Raw genomic sequence first — 13,700 nt, forward strand, 5'->3', positions numbered from 1 at the left:
CCAAGTAAGGAATAAATGACCAAAAAAATTGAGATAAGGTACTTTTTAAAAAAATATTTTAGAACTATCAGGTTCTACAAGATGCAATAAATATGCAACTGAAAGTGTTGGTTATCAGTTTATTAGACAGGGAATATGCCCAAACACCAAAGAAAAAAGAAAGAAGGAAATTCTGTAGAAGCTTATCACATTAGTATAAGAAATCTTGAAGTGCACACCCACACTCTCCAGCATTTTCTTCAAGATCAAATACATACTGGCCAAGAAATTCTGAGTCTTTAATAAAAACAGGAACCAATGGCTTAGGGACAGGAAATGATATGGTAACCACAAATCAGTTCCTAACTCATCCTTGGGGGTTTGTCCAAGAAAACAAGCTGAAAGGAGACACAACTAGAACATTCTTTTCTTCACAGTCAGATATACTGGCCCATCTATTCACACAGCAATAAATAAGCCATTACAAATCAGATCATTTGAGACCATGTCAGCCACTTCAAAATAACCTGAAAGTTATGTATATGGAACTATCGCTAGATGATCATATCATCCTTAATCAAACTAAAGGATTTGTGGGAGATTTTTTCTTTTTCACCAAATAGAGGAATCAGGCTCCTTTAAATAGACAAAACAATTTATCTTTTGTCCCTTCTCTCCCTCCCTCTCTATGTCGAAGATTCTATCCTTGCTTTTTGGATAGATGGCGGCTAACTTCTGGTTGATAGATGTCAGCAAAGACAAACACCATGCCACGAAGACCAAGCAGTTCTTAGGAAACAGAATTTATGACCACTGCTAAGAATAATGCTCAAGAAGTGTGTAGCTACTCCAGCATTACACATTGTCCTTGGAAATTACAAACATGGGGGAGCATTTGAGATCTTGCTTCCCATCAGACGTCATCAGTTTGACTCAAGTAAACTCTTATTTTTTTAAAAAAGGAAATTACAAACATGTGATAAATTATGTTCAGTGCAGAAAGGAACTCCCACAGAATCATTGTTTTCCCCCTGAAAATGTATTCTGCACCAGCAGCTGTTGCTGCTATGTAAATAGGCGTCAAAAGTGTCTTTAAGCCAAATGTTTGAATGACACACTTGCATATAAACACATTCCAGATGTTTTCTTTTTAGGATGGTTTCTTATCATATAGACCCAAACAAATGTTTAAAATATCTTCTCATAGATTTACTTATTAGAAGTCTTGTAGCATTTCCCCATCTGTCTGAGTTCTCCAAAAGTCAGTAGGTTGATTCTGAGTGGTTAGAAGATTCCATGCAGATTTCCAGAGGATACATTGCTATAAATACAGATGTGAGCGTAATACTAAAACAACTTCATTTCAGAAAATTTCTAAAAGAAGACAAGCTGCTATGTTTGTGTGTGTGTGTGTGTGTGTGTGTGTGTGTGTGTGTGTGTGTGTGTGTGCATTTCTTCCATTTGGAGGAGGGGGCGTAGAGGGGAAAGGACACGGAGAGAGGGAGCCGTTCTCCACTAATAAGCCTAAAATCTCCTCTATCCATTGACTTACATGACGCTCCTGCTGGCAACTTGCCAACTTGGTCACCATTTTTTTTTTCTCCTTTTTCCTCTTAAAAATTGCTTCTTTGGGAATTTTTTCTTAGTTGAAAAGGTAATAAGAAGTGTGAAAGCAAGCAAACCAAATCTAAAATAAATTCTTTACTACATGGCTTTTTTTATATGATATAATTAGCACTGCTAATGGAATAAAGATGCGTCAATCCAAATAGAATCTGAGTTTTATACTTACACCTGGATCTGACATCTGAGTGTCGACAGCATCTCTCTAAAACAGACCTATAGTGAATACTCGCCTAAGATATCAGACAGTTCATATTTTTACCACTCTGATATTACTACCAGTAAGTTTTCACTTGGATAACTCCCTAAAATTTACAAAATATTTTAATGTACATAACCTTATCTTAATATTTCTGCTCACTTTACGTTGAGAGATAACAGGATAGAGATTAACAAAACCACAGATAGATAGTAAATCGCAGAGTCAAGACTCGAAGGGAGGTGTCTTATTTCTAAGTCCAGTTATTCAACTATTCATCGTGTGTCACTGACCAACTCTTATCTATGCTTCCAGTCTTGCTAGAAATAGGTAGAGCCACCCCTCTAGTGGAAATACTATGCCATAGCTGCTCTTCCCTGCTAGAATTGGTGCTGTTTCCATTTTTTAATTAGTTAAGATTAAATTGTTTTCATTAAAAGATTTCTTGATGGATATAAAGTTGATAGTGTTAAGAAAGTAAACAAATATTGAATAAAAGTTTATAACCTTTCTGCTAATTATCAGTTAACTTAAGAAAAAGTATGTTATATCCTATGATTAATTTAATTTGACTTCAACTTTCTGCTAAACACATCAAAATTATAAAGTAACAATGCTTTGTAAAAGTTTGAAAAACACAAAAAATAATTCCAAAACTTAAAGGTCACTATTATTAAAATCATTTTTGCTTTTATTTTCATCTGATCTTTGCATATATAACTTCTTAAATATGATTAAAATTCTATCTTCACTTAAGATTACATTCTGGACATTTGCTTGTGTCCTTAACAATTCTAGAGAATATCCTTTAATTGATGTTAGAAATGAAGTATATTGCTACTAATAACGCCAACGATACAACAGTAACTAGAAATTTTAAACATTAACATCTAGTCATGAATAACACAAACCAGTTTTTAATTTTTTCAGACAAATGCAAGGTTCCTATCTAATCATCCCCAACCAACTGCCGATTCCTTGAGTTTTGTCCAACAGACTGAAATGTTAGTAAAACCTGAAGACACTACTGTGCCCATTTTAAGGGCTGAAGATACAGAAAACGGAAAAGAAACTACAGTATATGTAGAAGACCATCCCAACCATAAGGTAAAAGTAACAGGGTCATGCTAATGTAATTTTTAAATTCTCTAAAAGTCTCAATTTCAAAGCATGGTCAAAGAAATTACTTCATTCTCTCCTCAGTTTAATATTTTTAAAGCTGATCACAACAACTGCCTCCAATCACTAGAAGAATTGTGAGATTTAATCAGTTTTACTCATTTGGCTGAGATGCTATATAATTTTTTCATTTCACAAAATGAAAATTCAGGTAAAACTTCTAGCTATAAAATGTGAAAGACATCATAAATAAGTTTACATGATATTATGTGAAGAAAAAGAATAATAAACAGTAAATGTTGACGTACAAATTATAAATGCTATGTAGGTATTAAATTATTTGTTTCAAAAAAAAACACTTTTTCTTTTAAGGCTGAAAAAGCTTCAATAATAAAATCAAAGAAGGAAAACCATGAACAGTCAGCAGATCAGGACCAGAGTTACAGCCCAGAGCTGAGATTACAGGATCAAAAGGAAAGTGAAAGTGACCTAAGTGAGAATTTGGAGTATACACCAACTGAAGGTGCATTGGACCTAAAAAAAGACATGAGTAAGCCTCAAGAGAAAAAACTCCCAGAGAACATTGATTTCCTTGCTCCTGATGTTAGTTCCCTTGTACATTCTAACCAGCAAGAAAGCATCATGAAGACAGAGAAAAGCCAAGAACAGCTTATAAATGATTCACTTCCTCAATTAAATAGGAGCAGCAAGCATGGCCAAGACCTAAGTGATCAGGATAACCAAGAGCAGAATCCAATCAGTCCCAACAGAGAAGAGGAAGCAGGGAAAGAGCAAGGTGAAGTTGGCACCCACAATGATAACCAGGAAAGGGAGAGAGAAGTTCCCAAGGAGCATTCTAACAGCAAGCAGGAAGACAGTACCCAATCTGAGGATATTTCGAAAGAGTCCAATCAACCAACTCAAGTAAGCAAAACGCAGAAAGATGAATCCGAGCAGGGTCACCAAGAACAAGAAGAGGATAACTCCAATGAAGAAATGGAAGAGTCAACTGAAGCAGAAATCAATAAGCACAGTCAAGATACTGAATGGCAGAACCAACAGGGAAAACCTGGCCTTGAAATTATCAGCACCCCTGAGGAGATGGATAAAAAGACCGTTTCTGAGACTTTGCTTGTAGGGCCTACTGATGATGATGATGATGGCTCCAGACTCCGTGCAAGTGATGACTACCTCCCCCAAAGTGAAGCCTTCCAGGAGGATGAAAGAGCTGCTTCCAATTACTATTTCATCAAATATAAGGAGCAAAGAGAAAAAGCACATGAGAATGAGAATGTAGGTACCAGTGAACCTGGAGAATACCAAGGGGTAAGATTGTTTACAATGAGCCTTATCCGATAAAACACTTAGCTTTATCAAGAAACAGCTATAACCAGTCTCCTGTGCTTATCTCTATCATTACATTACTAAATATGTTATGGTTATTTATTTTCCTCTCCATCTCCCTCATTAGGCTGAAAATGTGTTTTAGTTGGATTCCCCTAGAAGCAGAACCTGGATTTTAGTGCAGTTTTTTGAGTTCAGGGAACAAAGAGAAGTGAAAGTGATACAGGAAAAGAAAGGAAGCTAATCAGAGGTACCTGGTGAGAGCCAGGTAAAGCACATTCCTCTGAATTGTCTCATTTGGTGAGTGAGAGAGCTGGGGCATTTATACAGGCCGAGAATTGCCAGGAGGGGTGTTAATTTTGCAGAACTTCCAGTCTGTTCTTTAAGCAGTCCAAATAGAATTCCATGGTTTTGAAGCTACAGAGACACAAATACTGGCAGTTTGAAAGTCCCTGGAGCTAACTAGAATGGTTAACTCTGACAGATATGAGGGATGGGAGATACTGACAACTGCTGCTCTAATGCCTTGAGAGCAGGTAGGTACCATGTCATGTCGAGTTGAATCACCAATGTCTAGCAAAATGCCTCTAACATAGTAAGAGATCCAGTAATGTGTGTTGATTTAGCTATAAAAATTAAGAACAAGGACTTCAGCTACAATTTTATTAAGCAAACACACACCAAAATGATAATCGGGAAACTGCGGTCTGGCAGGAGTTGGGGAGAAACATATCGTTCTTTGGTTGTTTAATCATTTGGAGCTTTCCTGCAAAAACCCAGCAGCCACCCACCAGGAAGACTTGTCTCAGCTTTTGGTAGGCAAGATCAATAGTAATCTTGATTACTGATAACTCTGCTGCCAATCAAAGGTAGGAATTTTCTTATACTTTAGAAACCTGGTAAGAAAACTTTACCAGCAGCTTCACAGAGATTACTGATATAACCATGCCCTAACTACAGAATCACATCATAATATTACATTTCTACTGTTTTCCCAAATCCAAAGGGTTCCAACTTTGTTCCTGATGTTAGTTCCAATTTTTATTGAGTAATCCCCAGAGATACTGCATTGAATCCAGTTGATGTAGAAATGGCTCCTATTCTCAAAGGGTCTCTGTTTATTTACACAGTTGTGTAAATAACAGAGACTGGTGTCTCTTTTTGAGATCTAATATGATATGGATATGAAAAGTTCTGTGAAGGTATGCACAGTGGTAATATAAATTATGTAACTGCTTTCCAATTGACTTCAACTTCTATTCTTGTTATTACAAAGGCCAAAAAAGCAGAAAGCTCACTGAATGAAGATGAAAGTTCGAGTGAAGGCAACATGGGGTTGTACAGTGTTGGTGAGTATGGGCTTAGCAAGCTGTTCGTAACCATGTCTAGGAGGAGATGGAACTGGCCACAGTGGGCTGTCTCCATCCACTCATGCATGACTACTGCACAGAATTTTTCCTCTCTCCAGTTCTCCCCCCAAAAAATACTCTCATAAATTGTTGATAACCTCTTGTCCATATATAATATACAGTAGTTCACCCTTACCTTCAGTTTCACTTTCTGAGGTCTCAGTTACCCATGGTCAATCATGATCTGAAAATATTAAATTTCCCAACCTCTGACATCATCTGTTCCTGACATCACCGGAAACAGGTGATTCTCCTGTCGTAGCATCAGAAGGTCAATAGTATCTTGACGCTATCATGTTGCTTATGTCTGTCACTTCACTTCATCTCATCATGTAGGTATTTTATCATCTCACATTATCACGAGAAGGGTGAGTACAGTACGATAAGATATTTTGAGAGAGACCACATTCTCATAAATTTTATTGCAGTATATTATTGTAATTTATTTTATGATTAGTTATTATTGTTCATTTCTTACTGTGCCTAATTTATCATAGGTATGCATGCATAGGAAAAAGCCTAGTATACAGTGTTTAGTTCTATCCATGGTCTCAGGCATCCACTGTGGGTATTGGGACAGATCCCCCCGAGATAAGAGGGGACTACTGTACAACTATGGATAAATGTCTTTACAACTACACGTCCTGTTGTGATATTATTGCAAAAGCTAGAATTATTTTTCTCTAAATCCTTTTACTTCTGAGAAGAATTAATGCTACCTTATTTATTCTCAAATCCATAACTTACTAGTGAATTTAGATCTCATATTTAATTAAGACCTGATTCCCAACCACATACCCCAATCACAAACATTTTGAATTTCCACACAATAAAATTCTCATGGCTTATTTAACTTCTGAACAACTTGAACAAAATTGCACTATAGACTTCAGACTATGACTATTGCAGTCAGGCCAAGAATTGCCGTTCGTTCCTTTTAAATCTCCAACCCAAACTGCGCAGATCCAGACTATTGTGTAAAACAGTCTGATGCCAGGGGGCCCCACCTGAAAATTAACATTAAAATCGTTTCTAATGTTTTCCCAAATTTTCTCTTATTACTGAAAATAGAGTACTTGTCTGAATAAATCTGAGTATACATACTCAATTTAGCTTAGTCCATGTTTCCTATCTAAAATTTTCTCTTAGATTCTTGCATGAACTACGAGTGTAAAAGAGGACACATGTGTAAGACTGACCAACAGGGAAAACCCCGCTGTGTCTGCCAAGATCCAGTGACTTGTCCTCCTACAAAATTCCTTGACCAAGTAAGTATTCTACAAAATGCTTTCTAAGGGGCACCAAACAGTGATTTGAATGAAAGTAGTTTGCAATTGAAATTTTGGTTTAAAAAAAAGTGAATGTCCAAGTCATCATCTAATATTTGAATTAACATTAAATAGGAAAAAACACCAGCAAAATCAAAGAATCTCAACTGTGCCCTAAAAATGTAATAATCGCACTGATTTGTAGAACTCATTTTTTAATTCCCTCTATCCTAGGAACATATGCATTTTTCATTCTACTGAAGTTATCTAGAGCCAAATTGTAATCACCATTAGTATAGCTTAGTTGATTTTTTTGTGCCAACTAGGACAGTTATTATTTTAATAGCCTCACCTATCTGACCAATTACATGGCACAGCACAGTTTACCAGGGAGCCTATGAGCTTTAAAGAGCAGAGTGTTTTCCCAATGAAGATTCAGAAACACGAGCTTTTTCTCATGCTTGTCTTTCCTAGGTTTGTGGCACTGACAACCAGACCTATGCTAGCTCCTGTCATCTATTTGCTACTAAGTGCAGCCTGGAGGGGACCAAAAAGGGGCACCAGCTGCAGCTGGATTATTTTGGAGCCTGCAAATGTAAGATTCCATCACTAATACCAAGCACCATTGCTGAGAAGGTTTTGGTGAATCTGTGCATAACTGAATAATATGCATGTGCGTACTCATGCATATATAAACAGGAAAAAGCTAATGTAGTTCTGAACCTTGGCTACACATTAAAACCAACTGAGAGACTTAAAAAAGAAGAAGAAGAATGCCTAGGCTTTAATTATAAGAGATTTCAGTTTTATTTGAAATCTGGGTTGGAACCTTAGCATTGTTTTTTCATTTGTTTTTAAAGTAGCCTAGACAAGTCTACAGTGCAGCCAGGGGTTTGGCCCCACTGTGATAATGTTATCCACTTAATAACTGGGATGAATCATTAGAATTTTGCCATGTTATTTGTCCTCTTCTCAAGTTAGGTTAAGCCTCTGCCAAGAAGGTTTATTACAACATATTTCATCCAGTAGTTTCTAAAAATTGTCTTCCTTTCCCAGGATAGTCTCAATTGTCTTTGTATCTCCTTGTCGCTAAGTGATTCCCCACATTAGCCATGCTCACTAATATTTCCAGTTCTCCTCTCCTTCCAGACACACGAGAGGGTTAGACTTCTAGGCCCCCTTGATTTTAGATGTATCATATGAGTTGCTTTATCCAATGAAATGAGGAATAGTCACCCATGTGAGTTCTGGGCAACAGCATTTGAGTTGGTACATAATTCTCCAGGCTCCCTCTTCTAGTGTTGAGATGGTGTTATGAAGGTAGAGTCTTCATCATGCTGAGCCCCAGAGAAACTGCAATGAGCAGAGAGCCCTCTCAACAACTTGTATTGGATCTGCAGCAGGATAGAGAAATAAACCTTTGATATAATTAAAGTACATGACAACTATATAGTTAACACTGCTGTTAACACTGAAATTGCTAAGAGAGTAGATCCTGATAGTTCTCATCACAAGTAAAACAAAAATATTTTTGTAACTATATAAGGTGATGGTTGTTAACTTATGGTGGTGTTCATTTCACATGTGTCGAGTCATTATGCTGCACACCTTAAATTTATAGTGTTATGTGTCAATTACATCTCAATAACACTGAAAAAAAAAAACTTTTGCTCCTTTAAACCACTGAGATTTAAAATTATTATATCATTACCACGGTGTAAGTGAATTTCTACTTTTTTCTCTTTTCCCATAATGAATAGCTCTTAATGTCCTCCACCTTTAAATTCCAGCTCTCTGATTCTACAGAAGTGGTTCTCAGTCCTGGCTGCACACCAAAACTACTTTGGGATCTTTTGAAACATCCTGATGCCCAGGCTTCACCCCAGACCAATCAAATCAGAATTTCTTTGAATGGAAGCTGGCATCTGATATGTTTTCAAAACATCCCAAGTAATTCTGTTGTGTTACCAGGGTTAAGGACCACTGTTGTGATGATGGGGCAGTAAGGATGCTGTCAGTCACCGGAAAATCTTAAGCTTCCTGTTATGAGGAATTGCTTTAGGATAGGAGTAAGACCCAAAGATTAAAATCTATTTACTTCTGCTTGAAACAGCTATTCCCACTTGTACGGACTTTGAAGTGACTCAATTTCCTCTAAGAATGAGAGACTGGCTCAAGAATATCCTCATGCAGCTTTATGAGTCTAACCCTGAACATGCTGGATATCTAAATGAGAAGCAGAGAAATAAAGTAAGTTATCCATGAGTCAGCTACCACGGGTCTGTCTACAAGGCCTGAAGAAAAAAAATTGGGGACCAGGGTTGGAGCTACCTCCCTCTGAAATTGGCAAAAGCCCACTTTTCCTGCCCATGCCTAGTTAGCGCATATAGATTAACAGAATAATAGTGGTCAATGTTCATGCCACAAGGTTTGGGACATGGCCAAACTACCCCATTACTACACAAAGGGCAGTGGCCTGAGCAAGGTCTAGAGCAGACTCTGGTTGAATAAACTGAACCTTAATTCAGCATTTATATATTCAGGCCCACACATGTTATTTAAATCTAAACATCTTTTTGCCCTCACAGACCAGATATAGATTTATGATGTAAGGCAAATTCATTACTTCACAATGTTAGTAATATATATTAAGATTAAAATGTGCAGAATATTAAGTCCAAAAGTTCTCAGGGAAAACTCATTTATCAGATAGTTTTTCAATGAATCCTAGGTACCTGGAATTAATTTACGTACTAGAGAAAGAGCAATGAACCAAATAAAAGTCTCTGCCATCATGAGCTTACATTTTAGGCAAAGAGACAGACTCTTTATAAATAAGTGTGCGTGTGTGTGTGTGTGTGTGTGTGTAATGTATATATGTATGTAAATGTATATTTTATATATGCAAATATGAACATACATGCGAATATATGTAAAAGATATGTCAGGCGGGATGATATGTGTTATGAAGAAAAAATGAAACAGAAAGGAGGGTGTGCATTCACTTTATCAGATGCTGTTAGCAGGTTTCAAGATGAGGACTAAGAATTGACCACTGATCTGGCATGTGGTCATTATAGCTGACCTTGACAAGAGCTGTTTCTGCAGAGTGGGGAGGAGAGAAGCCTGAGTAGACAGCATTCAAAATAGAATAGAAAGAAGGATGTGGAAGCAGCAAGTGTAAACAATATTTTTAAGACATTTTATTGTAAAGGCAAAAAGTGAAATAGGGTGGCAGCTGGAGGGGAATGTGAGTACAAGACTTCCATCTACCAATGGGAGATGGTAGAGGATGTTTATGTGCTTCTGGAAATAATCCAGTAAAGAAGGAAAGGTGCCCAATTGCCATAGGGTATTCTTGAGTAGATGAGAAGGGGTGGGCTCCTGAGCACCAGTGAGGGCATGGGCTTCGATTAGGAGCACAGGAATTTCATTCATGGTAACATGGAGGGACATTTGTAGATATGGTCATGGGAATGGGTAGAAGTTCTGTTCTGATTGCTTCTGATTACTCAGTGAAATAATGAGTAATGTCACAAATGGAGAGTTTTACATGCATTGCCCCAAAATAATTTCTATTCTCTCTCTTTAATACATCACAACAGAGAGCCTTAAGAGCATTAGAAACAAAACAGAGAGATTTCAATGGAAGTGGCCAAATGCTACCACACCAGGGTTGAACTGAGCAGGGACTGGATGGAATTACATAGAGTATTAAGAATAGAGTATTCCAATGGTGGAAGAGCAGGGCTTTTCACTAACTAATCAATAATTTTGCCAAAGTCAGTTCAGCCCTTTTCATTAAAACCTTCTCATAGTTTTAAGGAATGCAATAAATGTTACTTGATTACAAGAAAAACTTTAAAAAGACAAATTTTATTCTGAAAACTATAAGTTTTTTAATGTTAGCTGCCATTTTATATAGAAATAAGAAAGCTTTAATGCTGATTAGAAGGCATTTCATTTGGTCTCATATGATGGGCTGGGCTTGTTTTCCTCTGCCAAGTTACTGTCACTCTTTGAGTAAAGTTTAGCAAGAGATTACACTGATTCTCTGATGATCTTCCCCTTCCTAATCCCAGGTCAAGAAAATTTACCTGGATGAAAAGAGACTCTTGGCTGGGGACCATTCCATTGACCTTCTCTTGAGAGATTTTAAGAAAAACTACCACATGTATGTGTATCCTGTGCACTGGCAGTTTAGTGAACTTGACAAACATCCTATGGACAGGTAAAAGCTCTTTACCTTCCTGTTACTAAGTCATCCTCCTGATATAATGTCCAATTATCTTTACAAAGAAAATTCTAAACAGATTTCAGAAAAGTTCCAGTTCTAGAACACTGAAATGCTAACCAAACGTGGTTAGGTGTCTGTATGTAAAATTGCTTTGAAAATAACAGAAAAGTTCCAGTTCTAGAACACTGAAATGCTAACCAAACGTGGTTAGGTGTCTGTACGTAAAATTGCTTTGAAAATAACAGATTATGGCCACACAGCTCTCAAGTTTACATGTTAGGTCCAGCCTCCCACAACTACTCTTTCAACTTTTTCTCATTCTTGATCCTAAAGTCACAAGATAATCCTATTGGCCCAATTTGGCCAAGTGCCTACCTCTGACTAGTGAGTAAGAGCCAGTTTATACGAACATGATTGCTGGGGCACACTCCTATAAATTTAAGGTGGAGGGAGGACAGTTGCCAGTGAAGAAGAAAACCTTGCAAGTTGACACCCCAAAAGCTGTCTATCTTACCCATAAATAGCTTATTGCATTTGCAGCTTTTCATAAGTATGCTATTTATTTGGCATACTCAGCAACCTTGTGGAAGAAAAATGCCGTTGGTGATTCTCTGTCAACTTTCATACACAAGCTACTCAGTTAATACACTGCCATTTATTTCATTGCAGAGTCTTGACACATTCAGAGCTTGCTCCTTTGCGAGCATCGCTGGTACCCATGGAACACTGCATAACTCGCTTCTTTGAGGAGTGTGACCCCAACAAGGATAAGCACATCACCCTGAAGGAGTGGGGCCACTGCTTTGGGATTAAAGAAGGTAAATTCATCATTTTCTAGACAAGCCCTAAGCCCTGCAGCCCTCATAAAGAGGTTCTGCTGTGTGTGTGTGTGTGTGTGTGTGTGTGTTCAAACTGAAACTTAGAGACAGCAAAATGGAAGCATCCCGGGTAGGACTTCTTCAGTGTATGTGCTGCCATTGCAAAGTTATTTCTTACTTGCTTTATAATACTGTTTTCAAAGTATAGCAATTGTGCATATTTAGGGAACAACTGCACTGAGGTCTCAGCAGTTGGTTAAGCCTAAGAAAATGATATAAATCCAGAGAGTTGTGCCAAATCTCAGAAGGCTACTCTTCCAAGAAAGGAAAGATTTTATATCCTTTCTTAACCTGGGTATTGGACCAAACTTTTAAAAATCATACGTGAAGAGTGAAACAGCCAGCCTGATTCTGCCAATGTGAGGTGTCAGAAGAATAGTAGAATTCATTACCAACACACTGAAGATTGGGTCTTACATCACAAGTTGTGTCCAGATATTATTCCTTTAGTCCAAAAGTGACCGATTATTTCATCTTCAGTGTCCTCCCCACCCACCCCCACCCCCTCACCCCCACAAAAAAAGGAGAGAGAGCGAGAGATCAGAAAGTTCTTTCTTTACTCCCACAGTGGAGAAATTTAAATTTAGACATTTGTTTTGCTAGGTTATATGTTAATCTACTTCCTTTTTTTTCCTAAGTGAGAGTTGATTTTTGTGAGCAAGCATATTTTCAATAATCAGGGTATGAAGGATGCTCAGAAAGTAAGCAATCAAAACTGCTTGCAGAGTGTAAGTGAACAGTGAACATCAAACCTCTAAAGCAGAGATTTTCTATGGATGTTCACAACATATATGTAGGATTACATCCACCTAAGCAGTAAAGAAAAGTAAGCTCATCAAAGGTCAGAATTTCCCAGAAAGAGGCAACATGTGTGATCTTTACTTTAAAAATATTTTTCATACATATGTATAATGCCTTAAAATTAGGGAGAAAGAGCAGAGAGTATGAGGATTTAGTTATGTATTGATAAGTAAGTAAGCAGAAAAAGTTAGTCCTTTTTCTCTACAATATTAGTCTGTGAAATAAGCACAACTAAAAAAAGAAATAAGCACCACTGTAATGAGCAAAGAATGTATGTTTTTGTGAGCACCTAGTTCTGTATGTTAGTTGTCTATTGCTGTATAACAAATTACTCTAAAGCTTAAAAGCTTAAAATCTCTCTCACAGTTTCCAAGGCTCGGGAACCCAGGAAGAGCTTACCTGGATGGTTCTGGTTCAGAATCTGCTGTAAGCTCACTCACATGTCAGGAGGCTTCTGTTCCTCACCATGTGGTCCTCTCCATGGGGCTGCTCATAGCACTGCACCTGGTTTCTTCCAGAGTGAGTGATTAGAGAGAGAGGAGATATCTAAGACCGAAGCCACAATGTCTTTTATAACCTGATCTCAGAAGTGACATACCATTACTTCTGCCATAGTCTGTTGGTCACACAGACCAACCCAGACACAATGCGGGCGGAGATACAGGAGATGAGGATAGTTGGGGGCAATCTTGGAGGCTGGCTACCACATGATGTTTATATCCTGTTTGCATTGACAGGAAATTAACAAGCTATTAAGACCCAGACCCATACAAATAATGCCAATTTTCTAACACCTATTCCATAAGACCAGTACTTACAAATTCAAATATATCCATTGAAAAA

General features: G+C 37.5%; 1 protein-coding gene across 1 annotated transcript; it reads left to right on the top strand.

Moving 5' to 3' along the window:
• Positions 1-2,746: 2,746 nt before the first annotated feature.
• SPARCL1 (SPARC like 1) lies at positions 2,747-13,384 on the top strand. Its single transcript, XM_011356383.2, has 9 exons — positions 2,747-2,908; positions 3,293-4,213; positions 5,541-5,613; positions 6,823-6,941; positions 7,416-7,536; positions 9,055-9,191; positions 11,024-11,172; positions 11,848-11,996; positions 13,224-13,384. The coding sequence occupies exons 1-9, from the start codon at positions 2,804-2,806 to the stop codon at positions 13,382-13,384; spliced, it is 1,935 nt and encodes a 644-aa protein (XP_011354685.1). The 5' UTR covers positions 2,747-2,803.
• The last annotated feature ends 316 nt before the right edge of the window (positions 13,385-13,700 follow it).

This window comes from Pteropus vampyrus, unplaced genomic scaffold (assembly GCF_000151845.1).
Source record: "Pteropus vampyrus isolate Shadow unplaced genomic scaffold, Pvam_2.0 Scaffold25, whole genome shotgun sequence".
In the NCBI taxonomy this organism is placed as follows: Eukaryota; Metazoa; Chordata; class Mammalia; order Chiroptera; family Pteropodidae; genus Pteropus; species Pteropus vampyrus.